We start from the raw sequence: 19,741 nt of genomic DNA, 5'->3' as shown, positions 1-19,741 counted from the left end.
AAAATATTTATGAAAATATCTTTAATAATTAAATACTGAACATATAATACATTTTTTTCGTTTGAGTGAAGAGGTTATGTGCGATGATGGAAAAGAAATAAATTAACATGATGATTGAAAATGTTGTCATTTTGTTGCACTGGTTGCAATTGAGTAATTTTTCAGTTTACTGTGATTTTCGCATTTGTGGAACGGAAGGTTGGTGTTTGAAGAGGAACAAACGTTGAGGTGAGAAATGTGAGGAAGGCGTCATGCAGGAGGGAAATGAAGCTGGTGAGGGCATGCTCGATGGTGGCACATGGGGCATGTTGGTGTCTGCCACAGGCATCGACATCACTTCCACCATTTGAGACTATTTTGTTCTGGGCGATGAGGGGGAGCCAGCCATTATACACGGAGTTATCAGCTTGTCCATTATTATACACTCTTTTTGTTGGAGTTGTTGATCCACAATTCTCAAATGGAGACTGAGTGATTGCATTGCCACTGAAGAACACATCATTCCCCCTGCCATTTGTTGCGGTGTTGCCATCGAAGAAACAAAATGTGATGAATTTTATTCCATTCATCCAGGAATAGGTTGAATAGTAGAAAATGGCAGCACCTCCATATGTCGAAGAAGCAGTTAATTTATTATTGATGAACGTGCAGTCATTTACCAAAAATTGATTTGGTTTATTTTGTGGAGGATTATTGAATGTGAGAGAGCCAGCAGAATCACCACCAGAGTTTGAGATGCACTTGCATTTGGAAAACAGGAATTGGCCGTTTGATGGAAAAGCACCAATATAAAAATACCAACCAGTTCCGCACCAACCAGATATTGAACAATTTTCGACTTTGTTTTCTGAATGGTAATAAGCAGAATTGTGCTGTGGATTTGTAGTATGGACTGCTCCTCCATGAGCAGCAAATAATTTGAAATATTGGATTTTATCATATCAATATTCAACAAACAATTTCAGCACAACGCTCCTCCATGATCTTCGGTTAACCAATTATTGAATTAAAAAGAAATGATTGTGAGATTGGCATTTGTACAAGAAACATAAAGTGCACCACTATGATCACTCCCACCAGTTGAATCGTTCCATTCGCACCATTCGAAGAGATTTCTATTCAAATCAGTAAAGGATAATCTACTTAATTCTTTTCTTTGAGATTCAGATCCAATATATTCAACAGCAGCATTTGGTGAAGAGCGTGTTTGGTGGAGAAAAGAAGCATTGAAGGCATAAAGAGAAGTGTCAGGACTGTTGAAGTTGTGTAGGATAGCACAACAAATGACAGTTTGTTCACTATGAAATATTGAAACAAATTTGAAAAAGATGATGTGAATAAAGAAAACTTTTGGATAATCTTTCTTTATTCACAAAAAATCAATGTTAATCATTACAATAAAAAAATCAATCCACACGTTTTCAAAATTATTCTTTCGAAAAATCTTGCAGAAAATTTTGTTAAACAATGTAATTTAAAAAGGTTGTTAATAAAAATCCGGATAGCATTTTTTCGCATTAGCATTTGAAAACTTTTATAATTGTGGAAACGAAATATCAAAATAACTCTTCAGTTGTGAACTTCATTCCAAAATCTTAAACTTATGAACAACTCACATTGAGAATAATCAAAAATGGGTTGTTGAAGAATTTCTAAAAAAAAAACTTTGTTTTCATATCTTCAAATTTTAATTTTGTTAATAGAGACTTTTATTGATAATATTCATTAAAATGTTATTTGTAAGAAAATGTTAAATGATGTGTTTTTGTTTTTGAGAATAATTCTAAAACATATTGTGACAATCGTTTCTTTAACAAGTACAATTATGAAAATATATTCAGTTTATTGATATTGGTCTCTCAATTGGCATAATATCGTTCAAAAAATATTTTTCGATTAAAAACGATATTTTTATATGACAATTTTTTGTTCACATTTTCTTCACTTCACTCCTATTTTGAAAAAGATTCCACTTGCATTTTTATTGGAAATGAAATGAAATTTCTTGATTAATGTGGTATTTACCATTGCATCTTAAAAAAATGAAAGCTAGCTATTCTTATTGAAAACTTTATGACAAAATAAAACAAATAATCTAAAAAAATTATTTCCAATATCTTAATCTCTGAAGAAAGATTTGGTAAAATGATGATGGTATTGGAATTTTCTTTCAAAAAGTTCAATTAAATTATTAAAAACAGATATTTTAATATCACTCAAAAAATTTTTTTTTGTTTTTAAATTTTTTTTTTTAAAATAGGAAGGAGGGGTGGAGAGAGAAATATTTACGACAAAAGAGTCTTGAAAATCAATTTGATAATTCAGACTCATCGAGAATAAATAACTTTTCAAAAAGAGCACACTGTGATGGACATTAATAGTTTGCATTTAATTATTGCTTGATGATGAGGAGATTGTTTTTAGGCTCTTTCTCCTCTGACAAGTTTTTTTTTTCACAACAGGATCATCTCATTTTTTCGTTACAAACCTTCATTTATCATCAATGAGAACAAACAGGTTTCGTTCATAATGTGATTCCCCATCCAAATCGTTCAATTGTCGAAAAGTTTTCAATTTCATCACAAAAGCACCTCATCCCTGTTGAGCTCCCGCTGCTTTGCTTTCTTCTCCTTCACATGGTTAAAATAACGCTGGGCAGTCTCTGTCTGCATATCTGTGTCTCTCTCTGGATCATTCAGCAGAGCAAGAGCCGAAGACGCACCTTCCACCAAAACTGATAGACCGGACACAAAGTCCTCTTGGTTGTGCAAGAGATATTCCACAAGCTGACTCTTCTTCGTTTCCAGCTCTACCAAAAATTCTGCATGTGTCTTCTCCAAAGCGCTGTACGATTCCGTCGACTCATTCAGAAGTGACAAAATCTTCTCGTTGCCTTCTGGTCGATATTTCACAAGCTGAGTGATCTCTTCGTTCATATCATTAAACTTTATCTGAAAATCGATTCTTCTGCCGAGAAAGTCTGAAAACTCAGATGAAAGTCTACGCATTTTTTCGATTTTTTCCGATGAAACATCCACGCTTTGAGTCGTCTTAGTCAGCGTTTCAACAATTATTATTATCAGATAACAAAGTTCAGCATCAAGTCGATTCGCAAAGGCAGTCCGCCACTACAAAAGCTGAACAAAGAACTCAAGAATGACAGAGGTGAACGAAAGCACAACTGACGAGCTTGCTAACGATGTATAAAATAAAGTGACAAGGTTTGCAATCAGCGGCTCGGGTGGCGGTTGGATCAGAACAGAACCTGATCGCGCAATTCCCATTGAAATCTTGTCGAGTGAAAGCACATTCCGCGAAATTGCTCCGATTGAGCGGAAAATGCTGTTGTGTGACACTGGTCCATATTCACTCATAGAAGAAGTTGAATATGATAAAGAAGAAGGTTGCATGAATGTCATAATTGAGGAAGGCAGAGAAGATTCAGTAGATAATGGAGAATATCTATAGTTTTAGAGCTCAGAAGTTGAAGATGAGGAAACAGAGTTAACAAAGGCAGAGGTGTACGTGTTGGTTGACGAAACTGTTATTGACTCTGATGAGACTGTTGCAATTGAAGACGTTGAGCCACCAGAATGTGAAAGACCATCGCCCATTCTGTTGAATTCGATTAGGCTAATTTCATCTCCTTAACTCTTCTTCGCATCTCCTCTGAAACTAAATGGAATCTTCTTCTCAGACAGCAAATCGAGGGAATAAGGCTGTGACGCAGATGCGCTTGCTCCAAATGAACTGAATTGTTGTTGTTGTCTTTGCTGTTGTTAGATCACTTGTTGAGAATGGATGTTTTCTGTTGACTTCAGCGTAGACAGTTCATACGAACTGAAGATGTGCAAAACAATGTGCAGCAACTTCTCCAACATTGTTATCTTCTTCATTCCTCTGAGCAGATACTCTCTCTCCGCTTCGAAAAGCTGCTTTATCAGCTCCGTCATGTCCATCTTCGAGTATGCCTGGTGGATGTGTGTTGGAAGCGACACAACTAACACAAACCGCATTTCGCAAAAGCTGCACACATATGGCTGGTTATCTGGAACGGACTGAGGAGGAGATGTTGGATCGGGAGTTACTCGTAACTCCACCACGTCAAACTTGAGCTGCTTGTTCTTTAAAAAGAAAATAGTATTCTGCTCGTGTGTCAATGCACGAACAGGCTGATGCGAGCTGACAGATGAAAACGATCTGTGGTTGAACCTGCCACATGCACGGATAGAGAAGGAGCCGTTTCGAGAATGCCCAAAGGACTGGCGAAAAAACGAGGCTGTTGTGCTTCGTGATGTTGTTAATGAAAAAAACACAGAAAGAGAAGCCGATCGGTGAAATGGTATCTGCTGTCCAGTCGACTGAAAAAACATTGGAGCTGCAGACTGAATGAGAGTGTAAAAAGCAAAAGTCGTAAACGAAAATGCTCAAGTTGATGGTGCATAGCCTGTTTCGATGACGTATTGGTCAGAAAAGAGCGAGGCAAACGTTGATTGTCTGTTTTGAGAGAAGGAAAACTGGTTCTTGTGCGAAATCTGATGATGGGAAATATGCTCCAATGGATTTGGTGGTGTACTCAGCGACAGAGATGTGCTGTTCGGAGGAGAGCCAATCAAAGAAAGCTTTTCTGTTGTTTGCGTTGATGAGGCATGTCTCATCCACTGAATTTAAAATGATTTTTAAAAGGAAAGAATTGCAGGAGTTTTGAGCCTCCCAGCCGAATTGATAATCTTTGACGTGACTGCTTTTCAAATACTGATATTTCCCTTCTTTCATCATTCCATCCTGCCCCACCATTAAACCCAGATGAATGGTGTGAATGTGAAGCACCATCACTTCCTTCTCCCTGTTTAAGAAATAGCGACTCGTACAGTTGTGAAACGTGCAAATTGGGCAGGTAACGATGATGAGTGGATGAGCGCACCGCCAACTCTGCTCGTCACACACTTAAACAGGATTGGATTTGAACAGAAGATCGAAAAAATAAAACGTCGGTTGAGCTCTTCCACAAATTATGTGACGCTCCGCAAGGAATCCACAACTTATATCGTTTTCTTTAGAAAAGCACGGCTTCTTGATAACTAATTCCAGATATGTGGAGGCATTTTTTCATGTTCGGCATTGCCAATTTGCTCGGAATGTTCAGAGTTGTCTGCATCAGCCCCCATCTTGTCGTTTTGCAGTATGTTGTTGGTTGAATACTACAGCGGAGCAAACAGGTTAGTCTTTCCAGGAAGTGTTGTGGCTGATGATGCATTTTCCTTTTCTGCAAGGCGGAATCCTTCCATTTCCAATGTCTCAAGTGTTGTTTCTCCAGATATCATTGAAAATATTCTGTTCAACGCATCCGAATAAGGATCACTGATGAGAGAAATATTTGTATCGTTTATTCTGATTTGAACTTCTTCTGTTCTCCTGTATTTTTTCCTTGAATAATGACATTTCTTGTTTATCAGTTCTGACAAAAAAATATTCACAATATCGTCTTCGAATTTTGCATTGATTTGCTCAGCAGTTTCAAGCCCCAATTCTTGTTCAAATGTTTACGATTCTTTCAGTCAGTTCTTTATCAACTTCTTCAAGAACTTTTCCGAATGAAAGTTTCCAAAATGACACAATTTCAAGATATGAATGTATAAATCAGTTTGAACTTCAAATTTTAGTCTGAGTGTGCAAGTTTTATTTTTTTTTCATTAATAATAAAGAATAAATGACGAATATTCATGTTTAGAAATTTTTTTGTTATTTTCAAAGATCATGGCAATTTGGGCATGAATTGTTTTTGTTTTGTTCAGCACAACTTGATCAAAAATACAAATTAGAATAGGAAAATAAAGTTTTTTGGATCGCGCAAAATGCACAAGTTATTTGTATATTTCTGATCAAAAATCACTTAAAAACATTTTTTCCTGTTTTCATTTTTTATTCATCTTAGTGAAAGAGGTAAAGAACAGCACTGAATTCATTATTTGAAATTTCATAATTTTGTATTTTCATTATTTTTAACTATCTTCAATCAATATTTATTTCTTGCTGATAAAATTGAAGAAAAGATATTTTTCTATGTTCAATACTGGAAGAAAACATCATGGAATGAGCAGGAAGTCAATTAAAGCAGACGTTGACAGCATCGAAGAATTGCTTCGTAATATGCCATACGATAGAGCCTTGCTTGTGTTTACGAAGTTCGTGAATGAAAACGATTTAGGCAAATTGCTTTGTTTTGATTACATGAAATCACCTCTTTGTTTGTTTTTTTATTGTAATGATTCGAAATTTTTTTTCATCATTTTCCTTTGTGCTAACATTTTTTCCTAATTTATAAATTTATCTTTCTTTCGAAACCTTCTTTGAAGCTCCTCTCACGTGTCTTGTGAAAGAATTGAAGTTTGCGTTCAATGATGCTTCTGCTCCCATCAAGAATAAGATGATTATTGCATTAACAGAAAATTATACACAAAAGGAATTACGAAATGAATACGGATACAATATAGAAATATCCTTTTATGATGATGCTAATTGGATTCAACAAAGAAAAAGGAAACTGCTTCCGAAAGAAAATACATTTAGAAGAAGTGAAATAAATGAAAATTTCAGTAAGGAATTCTTGCTCAGTTTTGATGAAGAAAGCGACACATCATCGAGCAGGAGATATGACGAAGAAGATAAAAGAAAAGAAGCATTTTCATTTAACCCTCTTCATGTTCAGTCTTCTTCTTCATCGTTGACTTCATTTCCTTCTCCTTTCTCATCTCCGCCTTCCATCTCACCTGACTCTCCTTTCAACACATTTCCTTTATCCTCATTCGTTCCTTTTTCTTCAGAAAAAATTTCTTCATCTTTAGCTCATTCTTCATCAAGTGCTTCTCTTCCTTTACCATCCACTTCATCACTTTTTCATGAGCCTTCTCTAACAGAGAAAAAACGCAACAAATTGCCTGAAAATATTACTTCAAAAAATATTTCGATTCCTTCTTTTTCTGTTCCAGGCTCATCAGTTGCATCTCCACTGGGAAATACATCAACAAGCTCATTTTCTTCATTCACTTCGAGTTCTTCATTCATTCATTCAACATTGCCACAATTGAAGAATAATACTGATCAATCAATAATGTCAAAGTTTCCGTCATCATCAAATGATAATAACTCTTCGGCTTCAAATCCTTCTCAGCCATTGTTATCTTCTTCATTGCATTGCTCCTCTTCTTCTTCCTCACACAACTCCTTCACCAACATCTCCTCTTTCCCCATCATTTCCGTACCCGATGTCTCTTCTCCCCCATCTTCATCCCCTTTCCCTGCATCCCTTGAACGCAATTCATCTTCTTCCACTTCCTCTTCATCTTGTCCTTTTTTATCTTCTTCCTCTTCTTCTTCACTTGGAACACCACTTATCTTCTCCTCATCATTATCTGCTTCAGTTGATCGCTCATTTCCTCCGCCTAACGTGAGCAATATTAACTCTGAAAGTGATCTTTCCAATGTATCATATCATTCTCATGCGAACACTTCTTCATTGAAAAATGAGATCAATTCTACTTCCTCCACATCCTCTCCTTTTGCATCAGCTTCCTCAGCAACAACAACTTCAGCTCAGCCTTCTTCTCTGTCTCCTTCCTCATCACCGGCTGCAGAAGATGTTTCAACTTCAACTTCTATCCAAGCATCATTAACTTCTGCACTTCCTCCTTTGCCTCTGTTATCATCATCTTCCTCTTCCTCTTCCTCATTATCCTTTTCTTCCTCTTCTTCTTCTCCTCCTCCTCCTTCTTTTAATTCTATTCCTAATTATTCATTTATTACTTCATCATCTTCTTCTGTATCCTCCTCCTCCTCTTCTTGTTCCCCTTCACCTTCCTCTTCTTCATTGCAACTTCACCAAACTTTACCATCCACACAAAAAGATCTTATTTCTTCATCTTTTTTCTCTTCTTCTTCTGAACCGCCTCACACTTCTTCATCTTCTTACTCTTCCTCTCCCTCTTCCTCTCCCTCTCCCTCTTCCTCTCCCTCTTCCTCTTCCTCTTCCTCTTCCTCTTCATCTTCATCTTCCTCTTCCTCTTCCTCTTCCTCTTCCTCTTCCTCTTCCTCTTCCTCATCTCCCTCATCTCCCTCCCCTCCCTCCCCTCCCTCCTCTCCCTTTTCAGCAACTGAAGACGGTTCATTTCATTTATCAGAATGTTCTATGAAGACTCCATTCCAAAATGAAAAATCCACAAGAACCTCTCAAACAGTTATTCAAGAATCGCTTTTTGCGTTCTCTTCTTCCCCAACTTCAGTAGCATTCACAGCATCTTCTCCTTTTGATTCAAATTCTTCATCACCTTCAGGAAACTCACCACAATCATCACTGCTGTTTTTAAACGCGAAAAATTCAACATCTTACGCATATCATAATTTTTCTTTGTCCTCTCTGCAGAATTCTCCATCATTTGCTCCAGAACAATCATCTTTCTCACAACCACCAACTGTCCCAATAGAAAAGACAATTTCTCCATCTTCTTCAATTGATAGAATAGTTGATTATCTTAATAATTTTCAATTTGAAACTGAAGAAAATATGGATAAAAGAAAGAAAGATTCAAACGAACTATTAAAACCGTTTTCAAATACACTCAAACGGGATGATGAAATCGAAGCGAAATCACGTTCATGTGTGCTTCAACAATTGGAGTCGAAAAGAGGGCTTGTGAATACAGGGAGTGTCTGTTCGTTATCTTCTGTTTGTCAATGTTTCGCTGCACTTGACATAAACAGAAATCAAGTTGCAATGATGAAGGATGAACATGTAGAGTTCATTCAATTATTCGAAATGCTCCGGAAGTCAAAAAAGAACAGCAAAGTTTGGAATGGAACAGTTATATGGAACTTTTACGAATTGAAAATTGGACCAAGAAATGTGGCACAAAAACTGACTGATGTTTTTGATAAAATGTTGGATAAGTTGTCGGATAAAAAGAATAAAATCTATCATATGTTTTCAATCTACAGCAAAAACGTTCGTAAATGCACTCATTGTGAAAATTTCTTAGTCTCGAATCGTGAAACGAGGTATTATTTCACAATAAATGGATCTGACATTATCGGAGGCCTGTTAAAATTACTAACAAACATTAATCTTATCACAGAACAACGAAATCGAAGGTGTAATAGGTGTGAAACGGACAAACCCTGTATTCCTTTCGTGCGTTTTGTATCATTTCCAGATATTCTTACAATTAATCATAATGTCAATGAATCTTTCAGGGTTGTCGCACCTCCAAAATCGATTGTGTTTGTTGAAAAGGGACCGGGACCGAATGACATGGAAATAAAAAACCCATTTAAGTTCAAGGAAGAAAGGGATCTGATTTTGAAGGACATTAAGCGATCTATCGTTTATGATTTGGTTGGTTGCATAATTCACTCAACAGCTATATACGAGCAAGGTCATTTTATTGCGATTGTCAAAAAGGATGTGAATAGACCGTCATATTCTTCAATTTTTTTGGAGTGCAATGATAATAGCGTGTCAGAAATAATTCCAGACAAATGGGAGGAATACTGGATTTTAATGTCACAAGAAAATTGGAAACCTTCACTTTCTTTTTATAAAAAAGTCATGTGACATATTTCACACTTCAAATTTATTGCTAATGCTTGTTTTTTCTCACTTCAGTTTTTGAAACAAAAATTAATAAAAAAAAAAAAAAAAGAAATAGAAAAAAAGAAATTCATTTGAATCATTCGATAAAAATAACAAAAAGTTAATTATTAAATAATTAAAAATAAATAAAAAAACAAAAAAAAAATAAAATTAAATAGAATATACAAAATTAATGATCTTAAAAAAACCAAATTATTTGTGCATTTTGGTCAACATTGAAAGTCGCATATTCTATGCTTAATGAGCTGATAGTTTAATATAATGATGTTCTGAGCAAAAATTTGAAATGCCAAAAACGCCATGATCTTTTCAATTAATAAATTTTTTTGAAAAAATATAAGATAAATCAATTTTCAAATATTTCGTTCAGTTGATGATAATTGCCTTTGTAATTTAATATTTGGAAATTACAATTGAATTGCCAATAATCTTCGCAAGTATTATCTTCGTATTCTTCCTTTTCCTTTTGATTTGTTATTTTTAATTTTTCCCAACAATTTTCGTCATGGCTGTTATAATGTCTTTTTGTATGAGCTTCATTTGTTGCATAAGAGTTTTTTCATCTTCTCAACAGGAGATGAGCGGAAGATGGAGCTGCTTGAATAGATCAAAACCAAAGACACGAGCTAATCGAACAGCAGTTCATCGGAACTCGTGAATTTGATATTATGTTTGAAACAGGTTCTTCCAGAGATTCATGCTCTGAGGGTCCTGAAGAAAGGAAAGAAGAGGAGCAAGAGGAAGGCAATGGAACAGGTTTGGGAAAACGAGGAAGTGGAAGGAGCAACAGAAAAAGAGATTGAGAACGAAAAAGAGGGGCAGAAAAAAAAGAAAAAGAAAAAGAAAAGAAACAGAAAAAATTTCACAAAGGCACAGATGGTTGAGGAGTCTAAATGGAAGGATGAAGCAAAAGGATTTATCATTAATTCCAGTCACAAATCGTATTCAGCTGAAGTAGATGCGATTTGAGGAAACAAAGAACAAAAACTTGGACAAGATCTGCCATCTGCAATCGCTCCTGAATGAGAAGAAGAATGAGGAACAAGGAATAAGAGTCCTGAGGAAAGGAGGAGAGGAATGGCGTCAAGAGTGTCTGTGGTTTAAAGGATGTTTGACAAGCGGGACGAGGCAGATGACAAAGAGGAGAAGGTCAACATCTTCCATATGCACTTTATGCGAAGAATACTCAGCATGTTAACTGCGATTTCTCTTCTCTTGTGCTTGCCCCACAGCCTTCGTCCGATCCAAAGCACGCTATGAACTTGTTCTGTGGCTGTGACAGCAGAAGCAGGGCGAGGATACTTCAGGTGAACAGCGAGTGCGCGCTGTATATTTTGTGTGCGGTGCGGTACGTGGACACGAACCTCTTCTATGTGCTAAACGAGAACTGGATTGTTTATGACGGCAGACTCTCTGTCGATGAGAAGTGGGCGACGAACGACCTGCTCATTTTAGGTGCGGACCCCCTTGCAAAGTTCTTAAACCTGCACTGTTATCCGCGCAGCCTGGGAGGATACAACAGAAGAGAATGTGTAAGCTTCGTGAGGTTATATTTGAGTCACAACACGCAGACCAGTTACTGATGAATGTGGAAGAAGCAGCAGAGGAAGAGGGGGAAATGGAAACATCAGTGGGATCAATTTGTCTGCGTTGGATTCTTCGCTGTTTGTGTCAAATGGGGCAGAAACGCTGACAAAAAAGAATATCATACGGCCAAAGAAGATTGCGATCGAAAAAAAGAAATAATTTATATCATTGGAGGAGTTTGGAGAAGAGTCGAAGTTGAGCGAGCGCAGAGCAGCAAGCTTTGCAAGAACAGCAAGTGAATACAGCAATTATCGCGGAAATTGAGTTTTTCCATTCAATGTTGCCAGATTTCTCGAAGAAGAGATAAGTCAGGAAAGCGGAGATGGTGAAGGAGGTTGAGGAGATTCTTAACTCAGCGAGAGAAAAGAAAAGAGTTCCAGACGGATCTACTTTTGCAATGGAGAAGATCTGAAGCGATGTGGTGTGAGTTGAAATTTTCTTTTAATAATAACAAAGAATTATTGTGTATTTATTTTTAATTATATTTTTTTTTTCAATTTTTGAAATTTTCTGAACTTTTTTCCATCATTCATTATGAACTTCATCTTTTTTATGTGTGTTGACAGCAACGTCCATTTTGTGAATGTGCTTATTTTCAATCTTCATCGAATTTTTTGTATGTGTCACATCTGCATGAAAATCACAGATTCATTCAATCTTTCCAGTCAGATTGGACTCATTCAAACAATTGCTAATAAGCTCTATACAAGATACGATGAAAGAGCAATTCATCATTTAATAAGGTTTGAAATTTTTTTTGATTATTGTTATTATTGTTTTTATCGTATTTCTTGTTTTTCTATTTTTTATTTTTTCAAACTCTTATTTTAATTTCTTTCAATTAATTGATACATAAACTGATGAACTATCCCTTTTCATGTTTTTTTATACAGATTCTTTTTCTAAGTTTGAGCACTGTGTCTAAACCACAACCGCTTCACATCATTTCTATCATCATTGAAATCAGAGCTGATGAAAAAGAATGAACCAGGAACTCTCTTCTGCGCATTTGGCTTCCACTATTGTCACTGTGTTGCAGCTGACTGTTCATTCCACATGAAACCAGACTTCCTCTTCTCACAGACCACTAAACATTTCTTCTCTTCGTCATCAATGCCTTCTTCTTCTTCTTCCTTCTCAAATCAGTCATACACAAGCAGCTTTGTTGTTTCCATGATCGAGTAAGTCATGTGCGCTTCTCAAAAAGCAGGAATTATCTCCTCTTTCCAATAAAAGTTCTCCTCTTTCAATGTCACTCCTTATCTTCTGTGAATGACACTCCATTCAAACACCACAGATCTCCTTCTCCTCCTCTCTTCTTTCTCACTTTACCTCAATAAATGATTCAGCTTCCACCAAAAGCTCCCTTGCCTCAAATATCCTAGGCAGATAGAACATCTTTTTGTGTAACATCACAAGCACAACCAGAGCTGCCACGAGCCATCAATATGTGGATTTTTGCAGATCTTCAACATCTTCCAACTCATCCCAACGTTCTTCTTCTTTTACAAGAACCTCCTTCCACCAAAAGAACATCAATGAACTGATCGCTCAATTCTTCCCATCGTATTCATATGTTTTCACGCCTGAAGCGCATTCCTTAATCAATAACGTCGTCTCTTCCTTCCTCTCTCCAAACTTTGCACCACCGCTGCTGGGCGTTTCAAGCACAGGTATTTATTAACAAAAAGACAATAGACAGAAAAATGGAGTCTTTTGTATCATTTATTTTATATAGCTAACAGCAGCGTCGGATGATGAGTTGAAGAAATTATTGTTCCCATATAAGATATTCATTAATGAAATGGAGGTTATTTAGAGAAAGAAGGAGGAAGAGAGAAGGAGAGAGAAAAAGTGAAAAAGAAGGAAGAGAAATTGAAAAGACTGAAGATGAAGACAAAGAGATGTGGAGCAATGCAGATGAAATATCAACACTTTCTTCTTCAGCCTCTTCTTCTACGCCAAATTCTGTTCTGAAGCTGCTCTTGCATCAAATCATCGCTTCTGCCACTCCTTAGCTCCAATCAGCGAAAACGAGAGCCTTCGGCATTTGGTTGCAGATTATTCCAATGACAGACGATTTGACAGAAGAATGTGTGTTTCCGGTGTGCGAATGTTTATGAGATAGAAACAGACAAATGAAGTAGAACAGGCATAGTCATAGAAATAAGCGTTATCATTGACATCAATACGGAAATCATCATCATCATCATATTTTTCTTCATCTTCCTCATCTTCTCCAGCAGTAACTGACCCCTCTTCCCACCCCAAACCACCTCATCGTTCTGAAATTGCAATGGCTCGCCGCATAAGAGCAATGCATCCTCTCCTCCGCCTACGCTATCTCAACCGCTGTGCGCAAGTGACTGCTGCTTCTGGTGCTTCACATTGTTCTTCTTCCTCTTCTTTTTCCTCCTCTTCTTCTTCCTCCTCGTTGCTTCGCTCTTATTGAAACAGATTTATAACAAGCGAAGAGCAGATGAGGAGGATGAGGCAGCAGTTCGGAAGAAGAAGGAAAAGACAATATTTTGTTCTCACTTCCGATGTGTTTGAGGCGCTGCCGCTGTTTGCGTAATTTCGGATAATGGAGCGATACGCGAAGCATCAGGAGAATAGGAAGAAAGAGAGAGGGGGGAGAAGAAAAAGAGAACAAATTAAGTTGAGGAAGGTATTGAAGCCTGCTAATGAAGGAGATTACAATGATGATGAAAAAGAAAATAAAGTGAAAGCAAAAGAAAACGAGAATTATTCACTGATCAGAAGAAATTCTTTAAAGGAACCGAAGTGAAATGAAGAAAGCGAATGCCTTTACGACAGCTCCATCATCAGTGATGAAGAAGAGAGAAGAGAGAAGAGGTACAAACGGAGAGAGAAACAGAGGTTGATGCGAAGGTATTATCAGGCGCTTGAGCATCAACGTGATTCTGTTGTGAACGAAGTGCTTTTGATGGTCAGACCAAACTTGCTGCTTTCTCCGACGCCGATTGATGAATCTATAAAAAGATCAGGAATGAGTGGGAATGCTGCAAAAAATGAAGGAGATGATAAAGAATGTGAGAAAGAAGAGAAAGAAGCAACAAATTCTGGAAATGGAAATGGAAACAGGGAAGAAGTTGAAGGCAATACAGATGAAGGAAAAGACGAAAATCAAAAAGCAATTTTGGATGATTCAATGAACAACCGCAAAGAAGTTGCTTGAAAAGCAAAGACAATAAAAAAGAAGCAGAAAAGAATGCAAACGCGAAAGAATCAATTCAAAACGGCAAAAAAGACGAAAAGCATTCAGATGAGCCAGAGCCAGAGCCTCTTTCATAACAATCCAAGCAAAAACAGAAGCAGCAGCAGTAACAGAACAACAATTCCGTCTCCAACGCTATCACATTCTCCACAGCCTAAACAATATTCTTCCGGAGGAGGTGACTTTGGAACGATACACTTTACACGAGGGAAGCGAATGGACGGTGGATGAAGAGGAGTTGGAGGGAGAGCGTTGATTGTGTACAGCCAAGAGATGGAGATGGGGAGAGGAGCTGTTGGTGCACCAATAACGCTTCCATCAACAGTTGTTGTTGTTGGAGGAGAAGGAGGGGTGACGTTGGGTGTGATGAGGATGAAGGATTTGAACAAAGAAGTGACAAAGGTAATGCAAGATGAATTTCAGAATGAGAGAGGGAAAGAAGACGATGAAGAAGCGAAGATCACGTTTTGTTCATTCGAATCTGATGATCAGAGAGGAAAACTGCTTCGGTTGATGAAACTGCAGGAGATACAGAAGAAGAAGAAGGAGAAAGAAGAGAAAGAGAGGAGGCGAAAGAAGAAAGAAGAGCGGGAGCGCAGGAAAATGGAGAAAATGGCGAAGAAGATAGAGGAAAAAGACAAGAATCTGTTTAGCAGCATCCAAGGAATACTACAACCACACCTTGAGACAGGCACGCCAACCAACCAGAAAGAGAGCAAAATGACAAGCGATGTGCAGCAAGAGGCGAAAGAAAGTCAAACGCCAATTTTGACAAGAGAGCGGAAATTGGACTGCATGCTGAATGACCTCGCTAATTCTGACTTAGAAGATTTGAGCGATGAACTGGATGTGCCCTGCCGTTATGTGCGTATCAAAAGCGAAGAAAACGGGCAATTTGTGTGGAAGATGCGAAAAGTGCCTGTTTATGCAGCAGTCGACGCGAGGCAGACAAGAACGCTGTTGGATCTGATGAGTGCGCTGAAGAGTGGGCTGTGGCAAAGCCGGGCGGAGCTGAGAAGAGGAAGGAGGATGAAGTGGAGGGGCTGGTGGACACACAAAGAGGAAGCAGAGGTGACACACAGAAAGGGAAGGAAAGGAGCAGGGAAAGGATCACCTCTGCTGTTTCAGAAGGAGAAAGGGACAAGAACATTCAGTCTGAGCAGTGTGCCTGGGAAAAGAGATACGTTGTGTTTCTCAAAGTTGGAATCTTTCTTCACATCGCAGAATTCAATGGTGATGAATCTGATGCAGAAACACCCTGCCCTCAATTTGGTTGCGCCTTTTGATTCAACTGCAGAATTTGACGCAAATTCAAACATTGCTCTTCATCCTCTTTCTCACTGAACTTCATCACTTGTCAATTCTTCCTTGTTTATGAACATCCAACAGCAATCTTCTTTTTCTCTCAGAACATCTTTATCTCCTTCACTGCAGTCCCAAGCTAAACTTCTATCTTCTGCTAGTCTTGCTGATCCTGGTTCTCTTTCTCCGCTATCCCTGCCTTCCGTAACTTCTTCGTCTTCTCTTTCACCATCGTTATCTTCTGCTCCTTCTCTTTCATTCAGCTCCCGTCAAATTCATCATCAGGCCTCGTCTTTCATTCCTACTCAGAAAGACGAAAGAAATATTTATTCAGACATAGAATTTCAACCAACCTAACACAGCAACGGAAATGATTCTAAATCCTATCGAGAAAAGCTAATCATAAGGCATGCAATCTACAAGAAATTCTATTTTGGCCATTTCGTTTTAAGATTGAAAGAATTCACAGAAAACAGAAGGAGCAGGGCAAAAATGATATTTGGTATGAACGAGTTCCAAAAAATAACCTTCAATTGATTTCACAACATCAAAACCACGTGAATTGCAGGAAATGAAAGGATGAGGGAAATTGATTCAGAGGAAAAGGCTTATTTAAAGAGAATTTGGAAAAGGCAGTTAAGTGAATCGGATACAAGCATGTTTAAATCGGAATGTTGAGGAAATAAATGTTTTTGAAGAAAATTACCAAATATGATTGAAGAAAGGAAAACGGATGATTCCATTTAGCAACAAGCGAAATTTGCATTTGATGAAGAAGCGAAATTAGATAAGAAAGTGGAAAAGAAATATTTCTATGTGAGCTGATTTTCGGATCTATGAAAGAAAAGCAAAGATATATTCCTCAAATGAAAATGCGATGAAAGTTCATGAATATTGATATTACATGGAATATATACAAAATAAATGGAAGGAAATTATTAGGAAATCAGATAAATTTCATCATCGCCTGTGATTGTGGTGTCAACCGTGCTGAAAGTGAGTGTTTGAGTGGGAACAAATATTAAAAGAAAGGGAGTGTGAGGGAGGCATCTTGCAGGAGGGAAATGAAGCCGTTGAGGGCATACTCGATGGTGGCGCATGGGTTCTGTTGGGGTCTGCCACAGGCATCAGCATCAGTTCCACCATTTGCAACGATTTTGTTCTGGGCAATGAGGGGATCCATCCATTGAACTCAGCTTTTCTAATTTTCCACGATTTCGTTTAACGTTTGATGAATCCGATGAATCGAATAAAAGGAATGGAGATTTGTTGGCTATACAAAGGTGAGGGAAAAAAAAAAAGAAAATTAACATTTTTTGATCAATAAAAATTAACAATTTTGTTTTCTTTTTTTCTTTAATATTCTTCTTCGTAAACTTTTTCTTTGCAATATTTTGTTTTGCCAATTATGAAATTTCTATTTTCCTTTTGAAGATTGATTTTTCAATTTTTTTATAAAACTTGATCAAAAATTCTTTTTCACCAAAAACATTAAAAAGGTATGTTTTTGCATATAATAATAAAACAAATACATATTACAGAAATAAAAGCTTAATACTTGAAATAAATCAATTTAATTTATTGATCAATAAATACCTCTATAAATTTTATTTTTTCGATTTTTGATCTTTTTTATGATATCAAAAAAATCACCCAAATTTATAATTATCATAATAAAATTTTGCTGATATGGGTCAAAATTTTTGCAATTATGAAAAAACTGTGATTTGTTCCAAACTTTTTCTCCAACCTTATCATTATGTTTCAACCGTAACAACACAAATTATCACAAAAATTCTAAAATTGAGAAAAATAAATGTTAGAGAAGAATGGAACAAAATTCATCAAGCAAAATATTTTGTCCCATATCACTTTGAAAGAATCATAAAAGACAATGATGAAAAGTTCTTATACAAAAATATGATCATTGTTTCATAACATTTTCTCATTTATCGCTCGCATTTGATATTAGACAAAAAATTTTCTATTTTTAAAAAACCAGGATATGTTTTCAACATTTTCAGTAATCGTGACATAAGAAGTCTTCCTTAACAATGCAAAAATCCATAGAAGCACAAAAAAATCGAGAAAATATTTGAAAAATTTGTGTGGAACATCATTCACAAAGCAAAAACTTTTAAGTTTGAGATTTTTGATCTAACCACAAGAAAATTTAATACTATTTGGAGATAATAATGCAAACCATTCCACTTACAGATGTTAAAGTCAAACAGCAATTCAGTTATTCGAATGACTCTACAGCGAAGAATCAAGAAATCCATCAATATTTTGTTACTAGGAATTATAAGGCATGCATGAGTACAATTGAACAACAATTGAAAAAATATGACAACAATAGTGAATATGCTTTGTACGTCAAGGGTCTCATACTTAGACAACAAGGAAAAGTTCAAGAATCTCTGACTGTTTTCCAAACGGTAGCAGATTTAAATCCTGTGAGCATTGACAATATTAAACAAGTTGCAAAGACTTACATGCTGCTTGGACGATACAAGGAAGCTGTTGATAACTTTGATGAAGCACTATCATTAACGCAAGATCCAGATTGGGAATGCTTGCACAACAAAGCTATGTGTCTTCAACAGTTAGGAAACGATGAACAAGTGTGCTTTTTCAGTTGTTTTTTTGGAAAGAAGTTATTTATTATTTGCATCATATTTTACAAATACTCTTATTCTTTTAGGCAATTGAGACGTATCTTCAAGCAATTGAAGCTGACCCTCAACAAGTTACGCTATGTGCGTTAGGAAATATTTATTCGCAACTCGAGCGCTATTCAGAAGCGTTGCCCATGTACGAGCATGCATTAACACTTTCACCAGAAAATTCAGAGCTTTTGACAATTGTTGGCTTAATATGCCTTCGAATGGGCGATCATGATAAAGCATTTGAAAAGCTGGGGAGTGCGTTAACTATTGATCCAAGGAATTCAAAAGTTTGCTGCATCATTCATCACAAAAACATTGACTGATAATTTTTCTTAAAATATTCGATATGTGATTACAGACCATTCTGGCTGCGGGGATGATAATCCAAGATAAAGGTGACACTGATGTTGCACTCGCAAAATATCGGTATGAAAAAAAATTTTTTTGAATTTCTTTGTGCATTTATGATCAAATCTTCTTTTGATTTTTGTTATTTTATTCATTAAATTATTATTACATTTATTATTTTTGTATCATTTTCCCAATAGAATTGCTGCTGCTCATTCGGAATTTGCGGAGTTGTGGAACAACATTGGGATGTGTTTTTATTCAAAGCAGAAAATTCAAGCAGTATGAAATTTGAATTCAGGATGTTGATTTTCTTTAGCCGCTAATATTTTCACGATATCATTCAAATTTGAGGCTATTTCCTGCTTGTTAAAGGCGAGGTCGATGGCGCAGTTTGACTGGCGCATTGCATACAATCTGGGAATTCTCTATTTGGAAACAGAACAGTTCGATAATCACCTTAAATTTCTATCAGAATCATAAAATTGTCATTGCTTTATATTCAATATCCTCTTTTAAACCACATTTATCGCTGCTATTCTGATATTTCTATTGCATCTTGAAGAGTTTTATCAGGTTATCTTTCACTTTCTGCTTCAATTTTCTTGAACAGGATGCATGCGCCATCTTACATGCATCTGGGAATTGCCTTATCAAAATTGGGTGACATTGACAACGCAGTTGATGCTTATCATAAATCAATTGCTCTTCAAAAGTTTGTTTGAAGTTAAAGCAATGTTGTTTTTTCTTTTTCTTTTCTTTTTCTTTTTTTTTAAACAAATGATTTCATATTTTCACCTTTATTTCATCTCTTGTTTCTCATCTTTTTCCATTGACAATCGATGCATTCGCTTGCTTATGAATGCTCATCTTGATGAATGTTTCGTGTATCTGCCACCAGCAACCCAATAACACACCTCAACATGGCCATATCGCTGCTCAACCACGATC

The 19,741-nt window shown here is 36.6% G+C and overlaps 7 protein-coding genes across 7 annotated transcripts; 3 read left to right on the top strand and 4 right to left on the bottom strand.

Annotated features, from left to right (window-relative positions):
• Window positions 1–2,579: 2,579 nt before the first annotated feature.
• Window positions 2,580–2,936, bottom strand: MONOS_18201 (uncharacterized protein; the record flags this gene model as incomplete). The annotated part of the gene is made up of 1 exon (XM_067871198.1): window positions 2,580–2,936. The coding sequence occupies one exon, from the start codon at window positions 2,934–2,936 to the stop codon at window positions 2,580–2,582; it is 357 nt and encodes a 118-aa protein (XP_067720432.1).
• Window positions 2,937–3,128: 192 nt separating this feature from the next.
• MONOS_16654 (uncharacterized protein) lies at window positions 3,129–3,374 on the bottom strand (the record flags this gene model as incomplete). Its single annotated transcript, XM_067869544.1, has 1 exon — window positions 3,129–3,374. One exon carries the CDS (start codon window positions 3,372–3,374, stop codon window positions 3,129–3,131), a length of 246 nt encoding a protein of 81 aa, XP_067720431.1.
• A 405-nt stretch (window positions 3,375–3,779) lies between these two features.
• Window positions 3,780–5,324, bottom strand: MONOS_18200 (uncharacterized protein; the record flags this gene model as incomplete). Its single annotated transcript, XM_067871197.1, has 3 exons — window positions 3,780–4,212; window positions 4,757–4,846; window positions 5,218–5,324. The coding sequence occupies 3 exons, from the start codon at window positions 5,322–5,324 to the stop codon at window positions 3,780–3,782; spliced, it is 630 nt and encodes a 209-aa protein (XP_067720430.1).
• Window positions 5,325–7,167: 1,843 nt separating this feature from the next.
• On the bottom strand, window positions 7,168–7,892 carry MONOS_16338 (uncharacterized protein; the record flags this gene model as incomplete). The annotated part of the gene is made up of 2 exons (XM_067869254.1): window positions 7,168–7,474; window positions 7,885–7,892. 2 exons carry the CDS (start codon window positions 7,890–7,892, stop codon window positions 7,168–7,170), a joined length of 315 nt encoding a protein of 104 aa, XP_067720429.1.
• A 6,225-nt stretch (window positions 7,893–14,117) lies between these two features.
• On the top strand, window positions 14,118–14,432 carry MONOS_11663c2 (uncharacterized protein; the record flags this gene model as incomplete). Its single annotated transcript, XM_067864215.1, has 1 exon — window positions 14,118–14,432. The coding sequence occupies one exon, from the start codon at window positions 14,118–14,120 to the stop codon at window positions 14,430–14,432; it is 315 nt and encodes a 104-aa protein (XP_067720428.1).
• A 312-nt stretch (window positions 14,433–14,744) lies between these two features.
• On the top strand, window positions 14,745–15,815 carry MONOS_11664 (uncharacterized protein; the record flags this gene model as incomplete). Its single annotated transcript, XM_067864216.1, has 1 exon — window positions 14,745–15,815. One exon carries the CDS (start codon window positions 14,745–14,747, stop codon window positions 15,813–15,815), a length of 1,071 nt encoding a protein of 356 aa, XP_067720427.1.
• Window positions 15,816–17,968: 2,153 nt separating this feature from the next.
• MONOS_18199 (putative BBS4 protein) lies at window positions 17,969–19,273 on the top strand (the record flags this gene model as incomplete). Its single annotated transcript, XM_067871194.1, has 5 exons — window positions 17,969–18,397; window positions 18,478–18,729; window positions 18,801–18,868; window positions 18,991–19,072; window positions 19,145–19,273. 5 exons carry the CDS (start codon window positions 17,969–17,971, stop codon window positions 19,271–19,273), a joined length of 960 nt encoding a protein of 319 aa, XP_067720426.1.
• Window positions 19,274–19,741: the final 468 nt, after the last annotated feature.

The sequence above is a fragment of the Monocercomonoides exilis genome (genome assembly GCF_001643675.1).
Source record: "Monocercomonoides exilis strain PA203 chromosome Unknown scaffold53-602328, whole genome shotgun sequence".
Taxonomy (NCBI): Eukaryota; Preaxostyla; order Oxymonadida; family Polymastigidae; genus Monocercomonoides; species Monocercomonoides exilis.
This window is presented reverse-complemented; position numbering and strand designations above follow the sequence as displayed.